This window comes from Asterias amurensis, chromosome 20, assembly GCF_032118995.1.
Source record: "Asterias amurensis chromosome 20, ASM3211899v1".
In the NCBI taxonomy this organism is placed as follows: domain Eukaryota; kingdom Metazoa; phylum Echinodermata; class Asteroidea; order Forcipulatida; family Asteriidae; genus Asterias; species Asterias amurensis.
Window position 1 is genome coordinate 6,770,623 of NC_092667.1, and position 26,654 is coordinate 6,797,276.

The 26,654-nt window shown below is 38.8% G+C and overlaps 1 protein-coding gene across 1 annotated transcript; it reads left to right on the plus strand.

Annotated features, from left to right (window-relative positions):
* Positions 1-11,980: 11,980 nt before the first annotated feature.
* Positions 11,981-24,727, plus strand: LOC139952218 (coiled-coil-helix-coiled-coil-helix domain-containing protein 7-like). Its single transcript, XM_071951278.1, has 3 exons — positions 11,981-12,252; positions 22,384-22,482; positions 22,939-24,727. Exons 1-3 carry the CDS (start codon positions 12,142-12,144, stop codon positions 23,029-23,031), a joined length of 303 nt encoding a protein of 100 aa, XP_071807379.1. The 5' UTR covers positions 11,981-12,141; the 3' UTR covers positions 23,032-24,727.
* Positions 24,728-26,654: the final 1,927 nt, after the last annotated feature.

Below are 26,654 nucleotides of genomic sequence, written 5' to 3' on the forward strand. Positions count from 1 at the left end.
ACGTCACGAACAGCGCCCTCTCGGGTCGGGGTCTACTCTTAAATTTGTAAATAACATAAGAACTGTTTTTTTTTAAACCTTAGTTAACTGTTTATTCACACCCCACTCATCAAAACACATATATTAGTGACAAAAGCTTTATTTTGAAAAAATACCACTTCCAGGTGACTTTAACCAAACATCAATTTTCTCATAAATCGTACATTGAACTCATTGTTTTTCAGTTGAAATTTATTCGCCCAACACAATTATTCACTAGTGAAACAAACACATGTTGAATATAAATGAGACGCTATTGAAGGTATCGAATATACCCTGGAGATCGGTACACACTCATCTCGTTTAATGTACAAAGTCAAAGGACGTCAAAGAACTTTCCGTCAACCATACGGACCGAGTTGACTTGGGACCGAGTTGACTTGGGACCGAGTTGACTCATAATCATAATTATAGCATTCACCGTTAAAGCCATTGGACACTTTCGGTAAACAGTATTGTCCAAAGGCCCACACACTTCGTGTATCACAACTTATATATAAAATAACACACCTGCGAAAATTAAGGCTCAATCGGTCATCGGAGTCGGGAGAAAATAACGGGAAAACCCACCTTTGTTTCCGCACGTTTCGCGGTGTAATGACACGTGTTCAAAATAAATCCGAAATTCTCGACGACGAGAATTGACAATTGTTTTACAAAAAGTAAAGCATTTCATGGAATAACATTTCAAGAGAAGTCTTTCACCATTATCTTCTATAAACCCTGTAAGTTATTTGTAAATATGTGAACTTTTTTTTCTGTTCCGAAAGTGTATAATTGGCTGACGTTAAAGCCATTGGACACTTTCGGTAAAAAACAGTATTGTCCAAGGCCCACACTTCGTGTATTACAACTTAAAGATAAAATAACAAACCTGTGAAAATTTAGGCTCAATTGGTCATCGGAGTCGGGAGAAGATAACGGGAAAACCCACCCCTTCTTTCCGCACGTTTCGCCGTGTCATGACATGTGTTTAAAATCAATCCGTAATTCTCGATATCGAGAATTAATATTGTTTTAATGTTTTCTCAAAAAGTAAAGCATTTCATGGAACAATATTTCTTGAGAAGTCTTCACCTTTACCTTATGTAAACCCTGTAAGTTATTTGAAATCTTCCGAAAGTGTCCAATGGCTTTAAAAACAAAAAAGGAAGAAAAGAAATAGAAAGGAAATGCCCTCCTGCAGTAACTGCGGGAATGAACTCGAGAGTGCAGAATTTTTTTAGGTGTTCGGGCCAACAGCCCGAAACACCTCTTATTTTTGTTCGTTTTTTTTTTCTTTTTAGGTGTTCGGGTATTGAACCCGAACACCTCTTATTTTTGTTCGGTTTTTTAGGTGTTCGGGCCAACAGCCCGGAACACCTCTTATTAGGTGTTCGGGCAACAGCCCGAACAACTCATTGATTTTGTTCGTTTTATTTTTTATTTTATTTTTTTGGGGGGGGTTTTCTTATTCTTCTCGCTGTCGATTGTCCGCAAGAAAAAGCATAGTTGCGAAGCTTGTATTAAGTTGAAACTTTGCACACAGGTAGACAATAACCAGTAGATGATGCAAAAGTTGTTACGTCACGATGACGTCATCAGTTGACGAGATACACTCATTCAAAGTTTATTATTTCAAAAAATCATAACTTTAGATCTACATGAGGGATTTTTACAATCCATACATCATCGGAAAGGGCAATTAAAACTCCGTAAACACCTCACAGACATGACCCCATTTTTATTTTGTCTTCCGGCTCAAACGAGAGGTTGAAAATATCAAAATTCATGTATAAAGAACTACAAAATTCCCCCATTGATTGCGCGTAAAGATTTTACGATTACATGTACACTTACTTTGTCACCACGTGTAAGCATGCGGTGCATTGCGGTCACCATGTGTTAGTATGCGGTGCATTGAGGAGCATAGTCACTCTCTGCACCGCGTTTTGATCGTTTTAGTCTGCGTTCGAGGCGTTCTCAACATAATGTCAGTTTTCTTCAAAAGTAATTAGTTTTATAAACGACCATACTGCGTTGATAACACCGGTTCTCGTCCGGTCACTGAGGTTAAGCAAAAACGGGCCCAGTCAGTATTTGGATGGGAGACCACGTGGCGACCAATATTTGTACTGTTTATTTTTGTATTTATTGTTTTCTTCTCCTATAAATAGCCTCCTTTGTAGTCTGTTTTTAAGGCGTTTTCAACATACATTTCCTTTCCGGCTAGTTAGTCTCTTCTCCAGTCGTCATTATGCATTAAGCTCCTAAATCCTCAACCACAAAAGTTATTTTGACAATCTATACATCATATGAAAGGGCTTTACGTATGTAGTCTGCTTTCAAGGTGTTTTCAACAAACACTTCCTTTCCGGTTAGTTAGTCTTTTCTCCAGTCGTCATTATGCATAGTTCCTATGTCCTCAACCACAAAAGCTATTTTGACAATCTGTACATGATATGAAAGGGCTTTACGTACGTAGTCTGTTTTCATGGCTTTTCAACAAACATTTCCCTTCCGGTTAGTTAGTCTCTTCTCCAGTCGTCATTATTCATCAGTTCACATTTCCTCAACCACAAAAGCTATTTTGAAAATCTATACATCATATGAAAGGGCTTTACGTACGTAGTCTGTTTTCAAGGCGTTTTCAACAAACATTTCCTTTCTGGTTAGTTAGTCTCTTCTCCAGTCGCCATTATTCATCAGTTCACGTGTCCTCAAACACAAAATCTATTTTGACAATCTATACATCATATGAAAGGGCCTCACGTATTCCACAAAAATGGGTATGTTGGTGACCTTCTCTTGACTTGTTGACCTTTTTAAACTGGAAGAGCCTGTAAAATGCTTTAAAAAGGCATTATTTAAAGGCTTTTAGGTTGAAATGTACACTTTTTGATGCTTTTTCCATAAAATCTTTACACATCGAGAAAACGCTTTGGTTTTGATTTCTTTGTAATTTGACGGGATACTTACAATACTTGTTTCATTTATTCAAACACTGACCCAACAACAGCCGAACACCTAGTGTTTGTTTTTACAAACACTATATCTAGTTTTTGTTCGTTTTTTTTTTTCTTTTTAGGTGTTCGGGCCAACAGCCCGGAACATCTCTTATTTTTGTTCGTTTTTTTTCTTTTTAGGTGTTCGGGTATTGAACCCGAACACCTCTTATTTTTGTTCGGTTTTTTTTACTTTATCTTCTTCTTCTTCTTCTTCTCAGCGTCCCTTGTCCGCTAACAAAAGCGCCTTTCCCAAATTTGTATGAACTTGAAACTTCACACATAGTTAGCGATTTATTAGGAGAAGAAACCGTGTGAGTTACGTCATGATGACGTCATCAATTCTTGAGTTATGAATATTCAAAGTTTATTAATTCAAAAAATCATAACTTTTGATCTACATGAGGGATTCTTACAATCGAAACATCATCGGAATCGTCATTGAAAACTCCGTAAACGCCCCACAGACATGACCCCATTTTGATGTTGTCTTCCGGCTCAAAAGAGAGGTTGAAAATTTCAAAATTCACGTCTAAAGAACAACGTAAATCCCCATTGGTATGTGCATAAACATTGCACGTAGGCATACACACAACGTGTAGTGTGTTAGTGGTGCAGCAGAGCACGCTCTAGTGATCATCCATTCTGCTTATTAGCGGCGATTGTCCGCTAAAAAAATCACACTTCCCAAGCACATATAAAGTTGAAACTATACACATAGTTAGATATGTATAAGGAGAAGAAACAGTTTGAGTTGTGTCACGATGACGTCATCAATTCTTGAGTTATGAATTTTCAAAATTTATTATTTCAAAAAATCATAACTTTTGATCTACAAGATGGGTTGTTACAATCGACACATCATCGGAAAGTTCGTTAAAAACTCCGTAAATGCCTCGCAGACGTGATCCCATTTTGAGCTCGTCTTCTGGTTCAAAATCGAGTTCGAAAATTCACAATTTCTTGTATAAAGAACTACGAAATTTCCCCACTGGTTGTGCGTAACACTTGTGGCGTACACGTGTAGTGTATTAGGCATAATTTATTTGGTGGCATGCTGCCAAGTTTGTTGTACTCTGTGCCATAGCGTGATACGCATAGAGCTATATAGCTATGCAGAACGCTGCGAAAACGATTTCATTTCAATCTTCAGCATCAAATTGTCCAAATGTTACCCTTCTGATGGCTTAGTGGTCAATGTGGAATTGAAGACGAAGTTTCGCTGAGATGGCCACCTACTTCAGTGATTCATGGGACTTTTAACAAAATGACGAACATTGGTCATGTTTTGGTTAAACACCGAGAAGAATAGAGACGTTACATCGATCGACCACTCCCCCCGGGTGAAGGGCGTTTTGGGCCCACGGAATTCACGTCAGTATTACGATATCTATTACTTCTTGAACTTAGCATAATCATCAATTGTTTTGATTATTTGTTAAAACAACTATCCAAGTTATTTTGAGTTAAATATTTTGAAGAAAAAAAATCTCTGGAATAACATAAGCCCTTTCGAACTTTCTCTAGTAGGAAAGGACGTTACGTAAACTAATCTATTTCTACCTCCATGCACAGACATGGATGTTACAATACAAAACATTCAAAGAAAACAGAATGGTTAAAGCATAAGGCCCAAGCAATTAGGAGTGGTCTTGCTAAAAAAACTGCCGGATTAAACAAAACTTTAGTACAAACAAATCAATAAAACAATCCAGATTTTCATCGTCTTCTTCTCTTCGTCCCTTGCCTCGAACAAAAGCACACTTCCCAAACTCGTATGAACTTGAAACTTCGCACATAGTTAGATATGCATTAGGAGTGGAATAATGTGTTAGTTAGGTCATGATGACGTCATCCATTCTTGAGTAATAAAAATTCAAATTATTATTTCAAAAAATCATTATTTTTGATCCACGTTTTCTTTTTTTTACTTCTTTTTTAAAATATTATCAATAGAGCGCGAAAAAGCTTCATGAAGAATAGTCTTCGTTCAAGGCGGTTAAAAAGTACATGCCCCTTACAGTATTTTCTTCAGTCGTCAGCCAATATTTCCTTAGTTCATATTTCCTAAACTACATAAGCTGTTTTGACAATCTGTACATCATATGAAAGGGCTTTACGTACTTGACAGAAATGGATATGTTTGTGAACTTTTGTTGACCTTTTGACCTGTTTAAACGGGAAGTGACTGTGAAATGATTTGAAAGGGCGTGGTTGATTGTCTTATAGGTCGAAATAAACATCCTTTGATGCTTTACCATCACACCATACAAGTTTGGCAAAGGTCTGGTTTAAAACAAATATTACCGATGACGTCACCAAACATACACTTTTACTAGATGACGTAATCATGTGGTTTTGACAGTTTTTGTAATTTGAATCATTTATTACAAATCTTGAGAACAAAGCAAGGTATAGTATTTGTTTTTTAATCCAGGCTTTTACTCCCAGAAACCGAACAACTTGAGTTTGTTCACAAACTCTCAATCTCTAGTTCTTCATACTTCTTCTTCTTCTTCTCCACGTCCCTTGTCCGCTAACAAAAGCGCCTTTCCCAAATTTGTATGAACTTGAAACTTCACACATAGTTAGCGATTTATTAGGAGAAGAAACCGTGTGAGTTACGTCATGATGACGTCATCAATTCTTGAGTTATGAATATTCAAAGTTTATTAATTCAAAAAATCATAACTTTTGATCTACATGAGGGATTCTTACAATCGAAACATCATCGGAATCGTCATTGAAAACTCCGTAAACGCCCCACAGACATGACCCCATTTTGATGTTGTCTTCCGGCTCAAAAGAGAGGTTGAAAATTTCAAAATTCACGTCTAAAGAACAACGTAAATCCCCATTGGTATGTGCATAAACATTGCACGTAGGCATACACACAACGTGTAGTGTATTAGCGGTGCAGCAGAGCACGCTCCAGTGATCATCCATTCTGCTTATTAGCGGCGATTGTCCGCTAAAAAAATCACACTTCCCAAGCACATATAAAGTTGAAACTTCACACATAGTTAGATATGTATAAGGAGAAGAAACCGTTTGAGTTATGTCACGATGACGTCATCAATTCTTGAGTTATGAATTTTCAAAATTTATTATTTCAAAAAATCATAACTTTTGATCTACATGATGGGTTGTTACAATCGACACATCATCGGAAAGTTCGTTAAAAACTCCGTAAATGCCTCGCAGACGTGATCCCATTTTGAGCTCGTCTTCTGGTTCAAAATCGAGTTTGAAAATTCACAATTTCTTGTATAAAGAACTACGAAATTTCCCCATTGGTTGTGCGTAACACTTGTGGCGTACACGTGTAGTGTATTAGGCATAATTTATTTGGTGGCATGCTGCCAAGTTTGTTGTACTCTGTGCCATAGCGTGATATGCATAGAGCTATATAGCTATGCAGAACGCTGCGAAAACGATTTCATTTCAATCTTCAGCGTCAAATTGTTCAAATGTTACCCTTCTGATGGCTTAGTGGTCAATGTGGAATTGAAGACGAAGTTTCGCTGAGATAGCCACCTACTTCAGTGATTCATGGGACTTTTAATTATGTGAAAAAATAACAGTACAAAATGACGAACATTGGTCATGTTTTGGTTAAACACCGAGAGGAATAGAGACGTTACATCGATCGACCACTCCCCCCGGGTGAAGGGCGTTTTGGGCCCACGGAATTCACGTCAGTATTACGATATCTATTACTTCTTGAACTTAGCATAATCATCAATTGTTTTGATTATTTGTTAAAACAACTATCCAAGTTATTTTGAGTTAAATATTTTGAAGAAAAAAAATCTCTGGAATAACATAAGCCCTTTCAAACTTTCTCTAGTAGGAAAGGACGTTACGTAAACTAATCTATTTCTACCTCCATGCACAGACATGGATGTTACAATACAAAACATTCAAAGAAAACAGAATGGTTAAAGCATAAGGCCCAAGCAATTAGGAGTGGTCTTGCTAAAATAAACTGCCGGATTAAACAAAACTTTAGTACAAACAAATAAATAAAACAATCCAGATTTTCATCTTCTTCTTCTCTTCGTCCCTTGTCCTCGAACAAAAGCACACTTCCCAAACTCGTATGAACTTGAAACTTCGCACATAGTTAGATATGCATTAGGAGTGGAATAATGTGTTAGTTAGGTCATGATGACGTCATCCATTCTTGAGTAATAAAAATTCAAATTATTATTTCAAAAAATCATTATTTTTGATCCACGTTTTTTTTTTTTTTACTTCTTTTTAAAAATATTATCAATAGAGCGCGAAAAAGCTTCATGAAGAATAGTCTTCGTTCAAGGCGGTTAAAACATACATGCCCCTTACAGTCTTTTCTTCAGTCGTCAGTCAATATTTCCTTAGTTCATATTTCCTAAACTACATAAGCTATTTTGACAATCTGTACATCATATGAAAGGGCTTTACGTACTTGACAGAAATGGATATGTTGGTGAACTTTCGTTGACCTTTTGACCTGTTTAAACGGGAAGTGACTGTGAAATGATTTGAAAGGGCGCGGTTCATTGTCTTTTAGGTCGAAATAAACATCCTTTGATGCTTTACCATCACACCATACAAGTCTGGCAAAGGTCTGGTTTAAAACAAATATTACCGATGACGTCACCAAACATACACTTTTACTAGATGACGTAATCATGTGGTTTTGACAGTTTTTGTAATTTGAATCATTTATTACAAATCTTGAGAACAAAGCAAGGTGTAATATTTGTTTTTTAATCCAGGCTTTTACTCCCGGAAACCGAACACCTTGAGTTTGTTCACAAACTCTCAATCTCTAGTTCTTCATACTTCTTCTTCTTTTCTTCTTCTTCTTCTGAACGTCCCTTGTCCGCTAACAAAAGCGCCTTTCCCAAACTCGTATGAACTTGAAACTTCACACATAGTTAGCGATTTATTAGGAGAAGAAACCGTGTGAGTTACGTCATGATGACGTCATCAATTCTTGAGTTATGAATATTCAAAGTTTATTAATTCAAAAAATCATAACTTTTGATCTACATGAGGGATTCTTACAATCGAAACATCATCGGAATCGTCATTGAAAACTCCGTAAACGCCCTACAGACATGACCCCATTTTGATGTTGTCTTCCGGCTCAAAAGAGAGGTTGAAAATTTCAAAATTCACGTCTAAAGAACAACGTAAATCCCCATTGGTATGTGCATAAACATTGCACGTAGGCATACACACAACGTGTAGTGTATTAGCGGTGCAGCAGAGTCACGCTCCAGTGATCATCCATAGAGCGCGAAAAAGCTTCACAAACTACATAAGCTATTTTGACAATCTATACATCATATGAAAGGGCTTTACGTACTTTACAGAAATGGAGATGTTGGTGAACTTTCGTTGACCTTTTGACCTGTTTAAACCGGATGTGACTGTGAAATGATTCGAAAGGGCGTTGTTTATTGCCTTTTAGGTTGAAATATACATCCTTTGATCCACAGCATACAAGTCCGGCAAAGGTCTGGTTTAAAAGACATACTTGCTAAGCTCACATAAACTTGAAACTTCACACATCGTTAGATATTCATTAGTAGATGAAACCGTTTTAGTTTCGTCATGATGACGTCACCAGGTGTCGAATTACAAGGTTTTTAGGTTCAAAAAGTGACCACTTGCTTTTCGCTATATGTCTTCGAATTTTACAGTTATGATATTTATAATTACGCATCTGATAGATCAAGACTGGGACTACATTTGAAAAGTTGACGTCAAAATCGTATGACTCCTCCTTCCGTTCGTACCGGAAGGTCAAAGTTTGCAATTGTATATTTTTCTTCAAAAATACATCTCCGTCCCTTGCCCTCTAACAAAAACACACTTCTCAAACCTGTATGACCTTCTAACTTCACACATAGTTAGATATTTATTAGGAGAAGAAACCGTTTGAGTTACGTCACGATGACGTCATCAATTCTTGAGTTATGAATTTTCAAAGTTTATTATTTCAAAAATTATAACTTTTGATCTACATGATGGGTTGTTGCAATCGACACATCATCGGAAAGTTCGTTAAAAACTCCGTAAATGCCTCGCAGACATGATCCCATTTTGATCTCGTCTTCTGGTTCAAAATCGAGTTTGAAAATTCATAATTTCATGTAAAAAGAACTACGAAATTTCCCCATTGGAAATTGCAAATTAAAACCTAAAGCCAATCTCACACAAAAATATTGCATTTGTGAAGAAAAAAAGGAGTCGTTAAAAACTGTGACCAGGTTTAACTATAAAAATTAACGACACGTTGTAGAAAAGTCATCGTTATGTTTATGGTTCAATGTTTTTGAACTACGTCATCACGTAACGCCCAACCGAACACCGTATTTTTGTAATTAACAAAAATTTTATGTCTAGTTGATACTTATTCTTCTTCTTCTTCTTCTTCTTCTTCTGTACGTCCCTTGTCCCTCTACAAAACATCTTTCTAAACATCGTATGAACTTGAAACTTCACACATAGTTAGATATTTATTAGGAGAAGAAACCGTGTGAGTTACGTTATGATGACGTCATAAATTCTTGAGTTATGACTATTCAAAGTTTATCAATTCAAAAAATCATAACTTTTGATCTACATGAGGGATTCTTACAATCGAAACATCATCGGAATCGTTATTGAAAACTCCGTTAACGCCCCACAGACATGACCCCATTTCGATGTTGTCTTCTGGCTCAAAAAAGGGGTTGAAAATTTCAAAATTCACGTCTAAAACAGAACGTAAATCCCTATTGGTATGTGCATTAAACATTGCACGTAGGCATACACACAACGTGTAGTGTATTAGCGGTGCAGCAGAGTCACGCTCCAGTGATCATCCATAGAGCAAGAATAGTCTTCGTTCAAGGCGGTTAAAACATACATGCCCATTACAATCTTTTCTACAGTCGTCATTATTTCCTAAGTTCATAAATTATTTTCTAAACTACATAAGCTATTTTGACAATCTATACATCATATGAAAGGGCTTTACGTACTGTACAGAAATGGATATCTTGGTGAAATGTCGTTGGCCTTTTGACCTGTTTAAACCGAAAGTGACTGTGAAATTATTTGAAAGGGCGTTGTTTATTGCCTTTTAGGTTAAAATCATGGAGGAATAAACAAATGTACATCCTTTGATGCTTTACCATCACAGCATACAAGTCTGGCAAAGGTCTGGTTTAAAACAAATATTACCGATGACGTCACCAAACATCTTTTACTAGAGTAATGCATGTTGTTTTGACAGTTTTTGCAATTTGAATAATTTATTACAAATCTTGAGAACAAAGCAAGGTGTAATATTTGTTTTTTAATCCAGGCTTTTACTCCCGGAAACCGAACACCTCGAGTTTGTTCACAAACTCTCAATCTCTAGTTGTTGTTAATGTGGAAAAGGAGGTGGAAGAGGTGGATAATTTTAACAGATTTTAAGTGACGCACTTAGTTTAGGCTAGCCTAACTTAACTGATGTTTTAAATTTAAATTTTAGTATTTTTTATAAATATGTTCTTTTGTTCGTTTTAATTTTATGTTGTATGCAAGTGAGCCTTTTTTCGAGTTGATAACAATGATTTGTACTACTACGTACTATAGTAGTACTATATATATAGTAGTATACAAAAAAGTTAAATAAGTTTAGAACAGAGTGGTCCACTACTAGCTGCTGGTTAGTACAAAAGTACTCTCCGTATTTTTAGCATATGTTTAGGAACACTGACTGACCACCACAGCTAGAAACGTCATGGTCCAAACTCCAATTGTCGTATCATGGAAACGTCTCATGAACAGTCACAAGGGCTAAAGCCCTAGAAAATGACACACTTGTCTGTACTGCCACTGGTGTACTGACATAAACCAACACGATTTCCGACAACACATTACGTGGGCCTAAAGATCAACTGCACACTGCGCGTGCTGACACTTATATCCTATCCCATGAATCACCGCGACTCTTTTCGACCTTTAGTCTGGTCCCCTGCCCAAAGATTCCTTGACGTCTCTTGTTAAAAATCTTAGGTCAGGTATCACCCACGGTTAAAAATAGAGCATGACGCAACCTGTCAGGGTCGGGGGGTCATCTCCAGGGAAACCATGTCTGCACGTACTAGTAGTTGCGATAACGTAACCCTCCTCCCAACGGCCGCCAGGCCGGAGGAAAATCTGGTTCAACACGTATAATTTCGACAGCTAGTCACCAGATTTTGCCCCATTTTTACCAATTTAAAAATCATGAAACTTAATCCTCAATCAATTCAATGTCTAATGAACACTCAAGTCAAAACACCTTTGAAAAAATATTTTTGAAGAAAAAGGACAAAAACTTACCAGATCCCGGAGCGATTTCCCAGGTTTATATTTTGAACTTGTCGCATCGCTTTGCAAGCGCTTTATTTAGGCACAACGCCTGCATTGGCAATAACTGGCTCAAAAACTCCTGGATCTACGGCCGACAGGACTGACATTACGAGTCCGTACCGAACATGAACGATACTGTCCGAATGTTGACGACAACACGTTCGGAACATTTCGGATAACTTCGAAAGAGGAGGAATTCCTCCTTTTTGGTCACGTGATTTTGGGTGATACCGGACCCTAAATTCGACAGAGCCTAGTCGGAGATTTTTGGGTCTGCGAACCAGACTATTCGACCTTTAACCCGCATGCTTTTTGTTTTGCCGTGGCTCTTTGCGTTTTGCCGTGGCTCTTTGCGTTTTGCCGTGGCGCTTTTTGTTTTGCCGTGGCGCTTTTTGTTTTGCCGTGGCGCTTTTTGTTTTGCCGTGGCGCTTTTTGTTTTGCCGTGGTGCTTTTTTGTTTTGCCGTGACAGTTGTGGGCCACCGTAGTACTGCTTTTTGACGAATGGTGCTCGGCCTTTACTGCGCTAGGAGAAAAAATGTCGGTCTTGGGGGGGGGGGGGGGGTATAGTCGGATGCTAGTTATCTCTACGACGGTGTCCTGACGTTGTTTGTGTGCATTATTGGTTCGTTGGTTTCTAGTCTCACACATGCACACGACATAAAACTACGTAATTACGATATAAAATTACGTAATCATGATGACTGTACATCCTAAAACAACGTTTTAACTGTTATGGAATCAGTCATGGGAGACTCGAAGGAAGTGATTTGGAAGCGACGCGGCGGTGGTCCGAAGACCAATGCGAAGAGGTGGACTGATCAGGACAACAACCCATGTGTTTCAGTGAGTTAGCTGTTTTTAACTATTGTCGTCGGATCGGGACGCACTAAAACCGACAACTCGCGACCCCTACCCTGACGACAACTAACACGACAATTTTCTTTTAAATACACTTTAAAAACATTTGAACATAGCTCTGCAGTGGTACTGTGGTAGGACGTCAGTCAGTCATCATGTCAGTTGGTGCATAGAGTAAGGAATGGTTGGTGCCACTTTTGCGTGCAACGGCAATGAACGGAGGAGTCCAACCTGGGCTAATTAACATAAGATAAGTCATTGGTAAATGAAAGAGTACCCTGGTGTCATGTGTTTTCAGTAGGATAACAGGAAAATTGTTCACAATCAAACACTAAAAAAAAAAATTTCAAATCATCTATCCAATTTTTTAACAATAACACTTACACTTCATGGTGTGTTGAAATTTGTAAAGTTTTGGTTTTACGTTGCGAGAGACAGTCCGCCATTAACAGTGCTTATGCATGCACGACATTGGAGCAACGTCATATGTTTTCACACCTTTCATTGGTTGGTATTTTGTTGAATATTCAGAAGCTAGTATTATGGCGTGCAAAATAAATCTAAAGTATTATTCAATTACTACTTAACAAATTTAATTACATTTTTGTCCTAAGGCATTTTGGCTACTATATTAGAATCCAGAGATATCATAACCCAGCAGGCACAAGTTGGTCATAGTAACGTTAAACCGACGTCACATCCCGACGTCGGATGACGGTCGGCTCATGGTTCTATGTGAAAGTTTGTAGGACGTCTGTTACCGACCATTACCGACGTCTGTTACCGACCATGATATAACGTAATTTTTCCGACCACAAACCGACGTCGACAGACGGTCAATAAATAAACGTCATTTAGACGTCGGCAAATTTCCCAAAACATGACGTCAAATCCCGACGTCGGATGATGGTCGGTTCATGGTTCTATGTGAAAGTTTGTAGGACGTCTGTTATCGACCATTACCGACGTCTGTTACCGACCATGATACAACGTAATTTTTCCGACCACAAACCGACGTCAACAGACGGTCAATAAATAAACGTCATTTAGACGTCGGCAAATTTCCCAAAACATGACGTCAAATCCCGACGTCGGATGATGGTCGGTTCATGGTTCTATGTGAAAGTTTGTAGGACGTCTGTTATCGACCATGATACAACGTAGTTTTTCCGACCACAAACCGATGTCGGCATATTGTCAATTAATGACATCGTTTAGATGTCATTGGAATACCCCAAACCTGACGTTACATTATCTACGTTTATTATTTATTAGTTAATTGATTTTTAATTATTAACATTATCAATTAATACAATGCATACTTACATACAATCCGCTTGATCTCCCTTCGTTGACCTCTAGTCACCGCACCTATTATACTATTCAATGGTACTGCATGTGTATATATACCGATCGGTTTCAAGAATTTTGCATTCATGGGTGTTATAGATTGTAATTAAAACTTTGTAGTTTTAATTAATATTTTGGAATTAAGCTGTCAAATTTAGTTCACACATTTAAGTTATTACAAAATCTATTGATATTTAACACATGCAAAACAAAACATGTGTTTGTAGTATCTAATTACCGCTTAATTTGTTGTATAATTGTTGCAGTATGTAACCACATCTAAGTCTGACCTCAAAATTTGCATAATATGCAAATGATGTCGTGACGGTAAATTGCCGTCACAAGCTAACCATAATATGACGAAATACTGATGTACATATTATGACGTCATAATAACGTCACAGGTTGACCAAAATATAATGACGCTACTAACTGGTTATGATACAAACAATAATATGACGTTTGTTTATGGTCGGCTTATGGTAATACAATTATGGTTACAAAGGGACATACAAAAAACGTCTATGCAACGTCTGCTCAATGACGTTACTATCTGGTTAAAATACAAACATTAATGCGACGTCTTATTATGGTCAGACTGTTGTAATAAAACGATGGTTAGACTATGACAATAAAACTACGTCTAAGCAACGTCTGATCAATGACGTTACTATTAAGTTATAAATCTACCTAAAATGTAACGTTCATTTTCGGTTACATTTTAGTTATTATAGTCATGACCATCTTACGACGTCCATACGACGTTATTAATTTACGTTTGATTCTTGTCGCCAATCTGACGTTGTATTTTAGTCACTTTTTGGTAATCTGACGTCGTGACTCAAAATCAACCATAATATGACGTCAGAAAGACGTCGTGTGCCTGCTGGGAAGGCATGAAAGTAAAACACCCCACCCCCCTTGAAACACACACATATCATAACAATCCGTTTTCCCCCATTTCAGACTAGTTATGTTTGGTTTTAGGAGATCAGAAACCAATCTATGATATTTTCTCTTTAAATGTAGACTTATTGATATTTATTACGCTTATCGGAATTTTTTACAGTCGTGCAGTAAATCAAAAAAAAATTGTGTCATTTTCACTTAAAATATTTTAATATTTTCCCCATATTGGCACACTATAGAATCCCAAATAGTAACCACCTCACGTGATCCATCCAGTGACTAAAGCAGAATGAAACTCAATCTAGCAGATAGTAATTTTGTTTTGAACTTTCGAGGTTGGATGATGTTTCTTTGACTCATTTGAATGTTGGCATAATAATGCACTAGTGATTAGTACCAAAAATCAATCATTTTATAAATGTTTGAGCATAACCAACGACAGGAACTTTTTTTCTCAGCATGATGATGAAAATACAGACTGTGAGTAAACTGCATAGCTTCCGTCATCGTTGCAGCTTGCACAATCTAGTAGTAAACGGGAATCAAAATTGGGGGTCCGAAAACATATGAGGGTCGATAACTTATGACGCTACGATATGTACTCATAATATACATCTACAAAATCACCTTTCCAAACTGTTGAAAAAATTGTTTTTTACCCCGAATTAGTATTACGACTGTTTTTATAACGACCGTAGTCACATGTAGTATCTGCCGATGTACTTGGATCACCATTTAGGGGTACCGCCATTAAAGGAACACGTTGCCTTGGATCGGTCGAGTTGGTCTTTGAAAAGCGTTTTTTGACCGTTTATTATAAAATGCATATGGTTAGAAAGATGATGTAAAAGTAGAATACAATGATCTACACAAATATGCCTCGAAATTGCGTGGTTTTCTTTTTACCTCGTCCAATAACACGGTCGGCCATTTATGGGAGTCAAAATTTTGACCCCCATAAATGGCCGATCGTGATAGTTCGCAACGTAAAAAGAAAACCGTGCAATTTTGAGAGATACTTGTGTGGATCATTATATTCTACTTTTAAAACATCTTTCTAACCATATACATTTAATAACAAACGGTTTCAAACGCTTTTTATAGACCAACTCATCCGATCCAAGGCAACGTGTTCCTTTAAAGCCATTGGACCCTTTCGGTACAGAAAAAAAAAAAAAAGTTCACAGATTTACAAATAATTTACAGGGTTTACAGAAGGTATTGGTGAAAGACTTCTCTTGAAATATTAGTCCATGAAATGCTTTACTTTTTGAGAAAACGGTAAAACAATATAAATTCTCGTTAACGAGAATTACGGATTTGTTATAAACACATGTCATGACACGGCGAAACGCGCGAAAACAGGAGTAAGTTTTCCCGTTATTTTCTCCCGACTCCGATGTCCGATTGAGCCTAGATTTCCACAGGTTTGTTATTTGATATAGAAGTTGTGATACACGAAGTGTGGGCCTTGGACAATACTGTTTACCGAAAGGGTCCAATGGCTTTAATTATACCGCAGTGTGGACTTTTTTTGTGGTAATACAAAATGCAAGACGATCATATGGCCATGTGGGTAGCGTGTGCGACCTGTCCATGTGTTGGCATCAGTTCACACAATTCTCCTGTAAAACGAATTTAAGTTTATTTTAAGGATCATTACAAATTTTGTATTATTTATTGTATTGTTTTTGAAAAAATTGCAGTACATGTACATGTAGTATTAAAATGATTATGATAAAAAAAAAGACAACTCAGCCCTCAGAAAGAGTTAGAACTTACCCCTGCAGTGTAATCGTCCCAAAAGTACGTCGAAAGACAACGGGGCGGATACTACCGGTCGTTTCTAACTCAGGGTAAAATTTTACATTCAAATGGTTTTTTAAAGTGTATAAAATTTGTTGTCGTCGGGGATCGTGAGTGTTTTGGTATTTAGTGTGACTGGTCGACGACCCCTAACTTACTCAAGGTCCGTGCTTTCGTCAGGCTTTATTATGGCTTTTTATGCATAGAATAAAGTTTCCCGTCGTACGTGAAGCTCAAATGTTTAAAAATGATTAATTTATGGTAAAGATCACTAAAGTGCATTAATATTATAATCAATATGAGTCAAAGAAACAACATCCATCCTTGAAAGTTCCTAACAAAATTATCGTCTGCTAAAGATCAAGTTTCATTTATCTTCAGTCACTCGATAGATCACGTCTGGTTGCTATTCTATGGCGTGCCAATATGGGTCAAAAATGAAAAATATCTTAAGTGAAAATGATTTTTTTCTTTTTTTTTTCTTGATTAACTCCAGCGTAATAAATTCTGAAATTACTGGAACCGCCTGGAAGAAAACGTCGATCAAGCTGATCGAGTCAGACGACGCTTTCAAATTCCTCCTTAGTCACAGTCCTCTCTCCTCCGATTGAACAATATACAACATCCTCTCTCTCACCCTTTGCGTTAATGCAAGTTTTGGTTTCTGCGACGTAAAGACATTTAAAACTAACAGTTATGGGGTTTTTTTTTCTCTCCTAGAACTACGAGGTTCATTCCGCTATCGTCTCCACGAAGACGATAGCATAATGAACCTCGTAGACTTTCTAGAAGTATCTTTTCTTCGGAAACAAACATGGCTGGTCTAAAATGGGGAAAAACAGAAGATTATGTTCAAAGTGTTTGTGCCGGGAAGGATGGGGGCGGGGGGGGGGGGGGGGGCGGGGTTGTCGTACTGTCATGCCCAGTGATTCATTCATCATTGGGTTATTCTTTAAAAACAAAATTCCCATGGCGACCAGAGGTGGAATTACAGGAAACTATACAGAGATTGAAAATTAGATAAAAATTACGACATTTTGGTTTTAAAGGTAGTGGACACTATTACACATATTGACTGGCAATGAGGTAACTAGTGTACGTCTATTCCCCCGAGGGACTTTGAGTGACCAGAAGAGTGACCTACATGTATTTCCCAAGGCCGAAGGCCGAGGGAAATAGGCCCCTCTTTTGTAGTTGCTGTTCACGGTCCAAGTCAAGAGAGGGCGCTGTAACCAGGCACTATTTTCAAAGACTTGAGCCCGGCGGGTCCTTATTCCCGCAAAATACGCGCACGCGATCACTACCCACATGACCGTGTTTCAGCCAACCAGAATACAGAACAAGCAAGAGGTGTGTTATAATGGTAATTACTCAAAATAATTATTACCATAAAACCTTACTTGGTAACGAGTAATGGGTAGCTGTTGATACTATAAAAAATTGTGAGAAACGGCTCCCTCTGTAAGTAAAGGTACTGGTAGTTTTCGAGAAAGAAGTAATTTTCCACGAATTTGATTTTGAGACCTCAGAATTAGATTTTGAGGTCTCCTTTTCGATTGCTGTGGCCATTGATTGGGTTCTGAAGAAAGCTACGAAGGATCGAGGAATCATTTGGACTGTCCGACCTTGATTTTGCTGATGATATTGCAGCATTGTCCAAGAGTACCCAGGGTCTCCAGACTGTAATGGACTCCATCAGTGATGCCTCAGCTGGACTGGGTCTTATGATCTATCTATCTATCTAGCCTATGAGTTTTTCAAATTTCACCCAATCTAACTGTGTTCTTCTTCGGACTTCTCCTTCCATTTCGTGATCAGGGTGATGTTTTTACCAAGGTATGTAACTATTCACCTTCTCGATTGTCGTTTGTTATTGTTTTGTCTTGTAGCTTGTTGCTAATCATTTTGACTCTCTGCACTCAACTCTTGAATCATTATCTGCAGCTCATCGGAATCGTGACTGACAAGCATGATGTCATCTGCAAGCCTTAAATGAGTTACATTAGATGTTCCCCATTTATTGCAATTCCTTTTGATTGCCAATCCAGGTTTCTGAATACATCCTCCATGGCTGCTGTAAAGAGTTTGGGAGAAATTGGATCACCCTGTCTGACACATTTAAGGATTTTGAAAACACTGGTGGTAGTGTTCTCCAAATAAATTCTGGCACTTGGATCTTTGTATAGCTTTGATGAGACGGATATATTTGCCATCACTGATCTGTTTCTCCAATGCATCAAGAAGTGACTGATGGTCTAGACTCTCAAATGCTTTCTCATAGTCCACGAAGCCTAGGAAGATGTTAAAACAATATTCGTTGGCCTTTTCAATTATCTGGCTTAAGGTGTGTAGATGGTCTGATGTCCTAAATCCTCCTCGAAACCCTGCCTGTTCTTTAGACTGAATATCATCAAGCTGTCTCTGGACTCTTGCAAGAATGATTCTGGTGAAGACTTTAGGTAGAAGACTGATTGGTCTGTAATTCTTGATGTCTTTCATGTCCCCCTTTTTGACTAATATGATGACCTTGGATTCATTCAACCGGGTAGGAACTTGTTCCAGTTGAAGGATCCTGTTGAACAACTCCTCTCCTCCCAACTTTAGAATGTCAGAAGTTACCTGGTCCTCTCCAGGAGCCTTTCCTTTCTTCATGGGGTTTAGAGCATTCTGCACTTCTTTCTTCAATAATGGGTGGTACACTACCAGCCTCTTTGTTCCAGTCTTCTGTTCTCCAGTCTGGTCTATCGATGTACTGCTCTCTATAGAACTCTTCCATGGTTTCTGTGATTTTTGTTTTTTCAGTAACTTCTGTCCCATCTTTTGTTTTCAGTGATAATAACAGCTTTTTCCTCCATTTAGTTTTTTTATTGATGATTTTTGGCCCTCTATTGCTCTCCAACACCTCTTTCACCATCTTGGTCCTGTGTTGTCGTTTTTGCTGCCGTCTCGGCTTGCGGAGCGTCTTGTTTATTTCTGTATACTCGATCTGGTTTTTTGCTGATGTCTGTCTGAAGGGTTTGAGAACACCTGACATTCTCAATGGGCAAGATTAAGTTGATGTAGTGGATGACTTTACCTACCTGGGAAGTTCCATCAACAGCCAGGGATCAATGGATCATGAAATGTATAGCTGCAGAATAGGTGAAGCCCCGCAGCCTTCAACCAGCTTAATAAGATCTGGACAAGCAAGAAGTTCTCTCTTCAAACCAAAGCTTCGCTTTTACAATTCCAACGTGCTATCTACTTTACTCTATGGCTGCGAAACTTGGTACTTAAAATCGAGTCAAGAGAAGAAACTTGATGCCTTCGACTCAAGATGCCTAAGGAAGATCTTGGTCATTAAGTGGAATGACTTCGTCAGCAACGAGGAGGACAGAGAGCGATCACAACAAACTCTAGTGTCCAGTACAATCTGTGGGCGGCGCATGAACTGGCTGGGCCATGTTTCGCGGCTCCCCCCCCCCCACCTCTTTGAGACTCGCAATCAAGTCCTGTGGTGGAACCGCCGGGAAGAAGGAGGAGAGGTCGATCTAAAATGAACTTGCACCAGACCATCTAGCGGGAGCTTCATAGGGTCAACAAAGGCTGGAGCTGGCCGTTCTGCCTGGAGAGCGTTGACTGCCTCATGCATCGGACGACCCAGGAGCCCCTTAGTCTAAGTAAGTAAGTGAAATCAAGCATCTGAAAGCACACAACTTGGTGTGACAAGGGTGTTTTTCTTTTCATAGTTATCTCGCAACTTCGACGACCAAGCGAGCTCAAATTTTCACAGGTTTGTTATTTTATGCATATGTTGATATACACCAAGTGAAAAGACTGGTCTTTGACAATTACCAATAGTGTCCACTGTCTTTAACTATGTTATGAACAACCTTATATAAATGCCAGTCACATAACAGCCCCGATCTATGGGCGCGGGAGAATAGTTTGTGTTTCTTATTTATGAGTTTTTAAAGTTCTGGTGTGATCCATGGAGAAAATCTTGACCGTCGCCTTGACATTGTAGGAATTGATTCGCACACGGCAGCAATGAGTAGGTCCGTGAAGATTTCTGCAAATGAGTTGATGTCATTAGGGTCCATAAATGCAGACCAAGGGATGAGATGAAGCAATCTTCCAAGATGATCAAAGTCCCCACGGTGAACTGTAGAAAAGAGCGAAGAATGCCGGACGAGGAGGGGGTTGCTTGACCGAAACGCAAAGTGTACTGCAAAATGGTTGGTTTCCACTGGACTGGGGGCAGTAGAAACGGAAGCGAATCTATAAGGACGGTTTTAGAAAACCAAGTCAATGATAAAACCAGCAGTGGGATTTACGAGGTGGGGGTGCATTACTGATGTAACGAGCTGCTCCAAGACGAACTCGGTAGCAATATCAAATAGTCGGGAACGATTAGGGCTAGATTGATTAGTGGGGTTGACGTCTACATTAAAGTCACCCAAGACAATACCCCCATCCAAGTCATTCATACTCACAGAGAATACCAACTAGCCATGATTCAGTAGAAATCTTTTCTGACATCCACATCAGTTCAGTGTCACCATGTTCAAGTTGTTTAAGCCTACATGTACATGGTGACAAGGACCCATTGATAGCAGCAAGTACACCACCTCCATGGCGTCCATGACAACGATCTTGCCGATGGATGACGTAATCTTCAGGCAGGCCAAGAATACGTTCATTGTCATGAGGTGTTAGCCACGTCTCAATGAATAGAAGGATGTCCGGTAGAAAATTAGCATATAAATACCACTCGAGCTGGGGTCCTTTGTTCCAGATGCTACGAGTGTTACATAAAATGCCAGTAATGTTATTTCGTTTAGGCCGATCATTCATGTTTTGATCAGGATGTTGAAGAGGAGAATGAGGCCCAGGGTTAAGTTCAATGTCACCACCAGCAATCAGGCCATATAACAGCATGTAGACAAGGCCATGACTGGTTATTGGCTGTTTAGGTTTCCCGCCGCACAAATGATGGAGATTACCTTTTGATAGCAGAGCCGATCCATACCCTAGACGGTTATGCAAAATAATGTCTGTAAATTTCAGGAAGGTCTTGGGGTTGAACTTGCCCAGGATAACAACGAATGGATCAAGGGTGTCATGATGACAATCAGATGTGTTTTCAGATTCAACAGCACGGTAGAAAGACGAAAACAGAAACAAAATACGGAGAGCCAAAACAAGAGACGTGTTGTTCGCCATTTTGGTCATGCGCAATCTGGGTGCTGTTCAATTCTTACCTACGTCTGGGTAACATACCTGCTTTGTGGCGGCAAGCCAACATTACTCCTGTGTTCAAAATGGGCGACAAGTCTTTTGTTACAAATTATCGGCCAGCTAGTTGCACTCACCTTGGTATTGTGCAAAGTTTTGGAAAAGGTTGTCTCTTCAGCCATCATTGAACACACGAGTATGTTTGGCTTGCTGAACAACCGTCAACACGGTTTCACCAAAAGTAGAAGTTGTGTTACTCAATTTGTTAATGTTTGGCACGAGTGGGCTTCCACCATTGATCGCCCGTGTCCTCTTCGAATTAGCATTCTTCTTCTATTTCAAGTGGTGTCCTCGGTCAATGATATTACCGCTGAGGTTTCTCCAGGTCTTCCTGTCCCCCATGCATGTGGACACTTCCCCAGCTGTCACAAATCCAGTGTCCTTTTTCAGCAGATCGACATAGGTCAGGTGGCCTCGACCTCTTTGGGCTTGACCTTGCTTGGGCTCCCAGAGCACAAGCTGAACAACAAAGCATTACCTGAATTAAAAAGTGCAAGGTCTATCCTGCCTCCTGTACAGCTCAGAGTCCTACATGCTATACCATAGACACATTCACTGCCTGTCCAGGGTCTTCCTACGGCACCTTAGAACCATCCTTGGTATCAATAGTGTGACCATGTGACAATGTTCACTTTTTACTTATTACAACCACCAATAATGCTTGAGACCTGAGCAATAAAAGTGCAATATGAAAATAATGTGAAACTTAGTTGTTATTGGTTTTGTTTGTGAAATGAATGTACAATTTTTTTGTTTTATTTTTTTTGTTTATAGGAAGCAAATGCATCATATGAGTGTCTCCATGAAACCAACTTTGACAGAAAGTTGTGCCAGACATATTTTGTTAATTATCAAAATTGTCAAAAGTTTTGGGTAAGCACCATACAATGTCTGTGGGGTCATTCCATGTCAAATCAACCAATAGGGGTATGGGTCACCTCTCATATTTGGCTGAAAATTCATTGAAATTCACTGTCTCTCAGTGAACTAATATAATTTGGTGACCCGCGATTGTGTTTGTTCGGGACTAGTGCCCGGGTCTTTTAATTTAGTGACTGGTTACAGCGCCCTCTCTTGACATGAACCATGAACAGCAACTAAAAAACTTCCTTTCTTTTCCAAATTTCTTTTCTTATTTCACATTTAAGACCTTCGGCGTCGGGAAATAGGTCCCTCTTCTGGTCAATCAAAGTCCCTCGGGACAAGACGTATACTACCTCATTGAGGTAACTACATAACATGTACCTCGTTGCCAGTCAATATGCGTATATTATTTTACTAAATTTTGCTATAATTAATATTGAAATTTATTTCTCAATTATCCAACAGCTGAATATTCAAAGAGAGAGGAGGAAACTTGGGATTAAACCATCACTTCCACCAGCAGAGGAAAGAAACAGAATTATTCAAGAGAGACAGTAATATTGAACCATGTACTGCCTGTGAGTACTGGTGGCAGGCCTGGGATTAAGCAAACGGAAGAATCAGAGACCAATTGCTTGAACCACACATTGGACAGCTCAGGGATTTGTTGAAGTGCCTCCATTGAACTCCTTCAAGTTGAGTTGTTTCATGCTGTAAGATTTAACCAACACAGGATGGTGGTTTTCACACATTGTCCAACGACTGTAAATGTACATGTAGTTTTACTGCCTGAAAAATGAGCATGTAGTGGAGTATGTCAATTTGGTTTTACCCCTATACACCGATACGTGTTAGCACTTTCCAGAGCTCTGTGAAAAAACCACAGGCATATTATTCAGGTGGGACTCGAACTCGCGACCTTTGCAATTCTAGAGCAGTGTCTTACCAACTAGAACATTGAGTTTGCCCGGTAGCAAGAGGCATTTTGAATCCTATACAATTTCATAGATGGAAATTTGCATTGGGGATAAAGAATATTTGGTTTTACCAATACATGTGTATATACACCAATGTGTGTTAGCACTTTCCCTGAGCTCTGTGAAAACAAAATATGCCTTTAATTTTTTGTTCACAGAGATTGGGGAAAGTACTGAGAATACAGTGCTAACACACATCGGTGTGTATTTAGTATACTTTATAACACACCTCTTGCTAGTTCTGCATTCTGGTTGGCTGAAACATGGTCACATGGGGTAAACTATTATACACATATTGACTGGCAATGAGGTAACTAGTGTACGTCTATTCCCCCCGAGGGACTTTGAGTGACCAGAAGAGGGACCTATTGTTGAATCGCTTTTTATGGTTTAATTGTTGGCTTAAAACATTAATTAGTAAAACCCTGAAAAATTATTTTCTTATTTCATATTTTAGACCGAGGTTTGGTCAATAGTGCATGTCTATTCCCCGTATACATGGTATAGGTCCCTCTTCTATTATTGCCAGCCAATTATGTTCCGAGTCCCAGTCGTGACACTTGTGTCCTTAAGCAAGGCACTTAACCATGCTTCGTCCTTCGGTTGGGAAGTAAGGCTGTGGTCCCGTTTGTTGTGTAACGCAAGTAAAAGAACCCAGTGCACTTATCAAAAAGAGAAGGGGTTCGCACATAGCGCTATGTAAACCATTACATAGTGCTATGTAAAAGGAGTAGATCTCCTAATTCAAACTTAGTCCCCTGTACCTAGCATGGAAAAGCTGTATGTTAAAGCGCCTTGAGCGTCACAGAGTGACAGAGAGTTTGGTCAGAATGCCCTTCATCCAAATTAATTCAATATACATGTATATGCTAAACATTCTCATCAAAATAATTTATAGTTTTGGCCTGGCTCAATCTTGCCCCTTTGAATTTTGATAAAGTCGAGGCCAAATTGGCATGCCCTAATTCCCTATATTAGTCAAGGCCTGGTGTTGACCTCACTCATCCAAACTTTCAACAGTTAGTGTATTTATAAGTGAGTTTCTGCCTAGTACAAAGTGTGTGGTAGCACAACAGGTGCTTATACATGTAAGAGTGTCGTGACATGCTGATATAAACTAGCAAATACGTGTAATAGTTAAACATCCATGTGTTGACTGAATTACAGAAAATATTGACTCCTCTGATTTTGTTATACTGTGGTTTCCATAATAAGCATCTAATCCCTATTTGTGTGTTGCACTACTAATAAACGAGGAGAAGTACAATGCAAACTGACATTTATTATGAGTGATTGGTTTATCGAGACTTAATAATTCTAAGGTTTTTATAACTCAAAACAGTGGGGTTCTTTTGGGCTTTTTAAACCATTAGGATCTCCAGTACATGTATATAATATCAATAACATTTTTTTGGGGAAGGTCAATCCTTTGAGTCTAGGAGATGCTAAGGCCAAGACCAAGGCCTTGCATATAGCGAGGCTGAGACCATTAAGTCTGCAACGCCATTAAATTTAGGGCAATTAAGTCCGTTTTAAATTAAAGGCAGTGGACACTATTGGTAATTACTCAAAGTAATTATTAGCATAAAACCTTTCTTGGTAACGAGTAATGGGGAGAGATTTTGAGAAAGAAGTAATTTTCCACGAATTTGATTTTGAGACCTCAGATTTAGAATTTGAGGTCTTGAAATCAAGCATCTGAAAGCACACGACTTCGTTAGCCCTATATAAGACTCTTTCTCTGTACACAGATACAGAGTCCTAACTATTGAGGCCCGTTCCTGGGGCGGAAAATTTTCAAAGCTTCATAACTCAAATCTTACCTGCAACAAGCTACTAATTTCAACAGATTCACATTCCATGGCGGCATACATTTTTCTGCGGTGGGTTTTGGTCGTCATACATTCTTCACAAATCCGTCATTTTCGTGAAATAATGCAGCTCCCAACGTAAAAAAATTCCCGTTTTGATCGTTTTCTCACAGTGTTGTCTGTTGGCGGGTGTACGCGTGTACATTCGCGTGCAAGACGCAAGATGCAAGACGCATGTATTCTGGCTCACCGTATCTTGACTGCACAGCGTTCAACACGCAAACACACTGCAAGATTTGGGCGTCTTGCGTACACACGGCAGACTGTGAGAGTACGAACAAAAAATTGAATTTCTTAACATTGGGAGCTGCATTATTTCATGAAAATGACGGATTTGTGAGGAATATATGAGGACCAAAACCCACCGCAGAAAAATGTATGCCGCCATAGAATGTGAATCTGTTGAAATTAGTGGCTTGTTGCAGGTAAGATTTAAGTTATGAAGCTGCGAAAATTTTCTGCCCCAGAAATGTACCCTGATGTCCAGGACGTCACTGTAGTACAAAACGAAAGTGTAAGGCTGCCAGGGCTAACAACTTTGTGAGACAAGGGTGTTTTTTCTTTCATTATTATCTCGCAATTTCGACGACCGATTGAGCTCAAATTTTCACAGGTTTGTTATTTTATGCATATGTTGAGATACAGCAAGTAAGAGGACTGGTCTTTGACAATTACCAATAGTGTCCAGTGTCTAATATACTGCTGTTTGGGAATGGTTCTCTAAACCTCCGATGATAAATTACTCCTTGACGCTACAGAATTGTCGTTGACAAATCACACGACCATTTATTCTGGCAAACAATACTCAATTGAACAATATACATGATTGGACAGATAATTAATTTATACACATGTAGGCCATTATCTGTCAAACTGTAGTCTGTACAATTGTCTTACCAACAATAGTTGCAGTTAACAGCAGCAACTACAGTTGAAGTAAATAACATCAATACTTTGAAGTAAACAACACTTGCATGTAACCATTGTGGCAACAACATTGATTTATGGTGATTACTGTAATAGAGCTATTACAGTAATCACCATAAATCAATGTAAACCCTTGGCATTTGTGTAACCAACTTAACTACCTCATCAGTGGATAGGTCATTGCCATGAGCACGGCTAGAACAAGCAATGCACTCAATATTGCCCACAAAACTTCCAGAAAATGTTGACATGGAAACGACATTACACCTACAGTCAGACAGTGTACTTTTATAAAGCATCCTAGCATGCTCTTAGGCATGTAGGGCTACTAGCAGGTCACAAATGTACACGTACATACAGTTCACATGATGAATTGGTACTACAAATTTCATTCTTTCCATACACC

Coding starts and splice junctions, on each gene's coding strand:
- LOC139952218 (XM_071951278.1), top strand. CDS start 12,142: ATGGAATCAGTCATGGGAGACTCGAAGGAAGTGATTTGGAAGCGACGC. Junction 12,253..22,383: donor ACAACAACCCATGTGTTTCA/GTGAGTTAGCTG, acceptor TTTTGTTTATAG/GAAGCAAATGCATCATATGA. Junction 22,483..22,938: donor AAAATTGTCAAAAGTTTTGG/GTAAGCACCATA, acceptor ATTATCCAACAG/CTGAATATTCAAAGAGAGAG.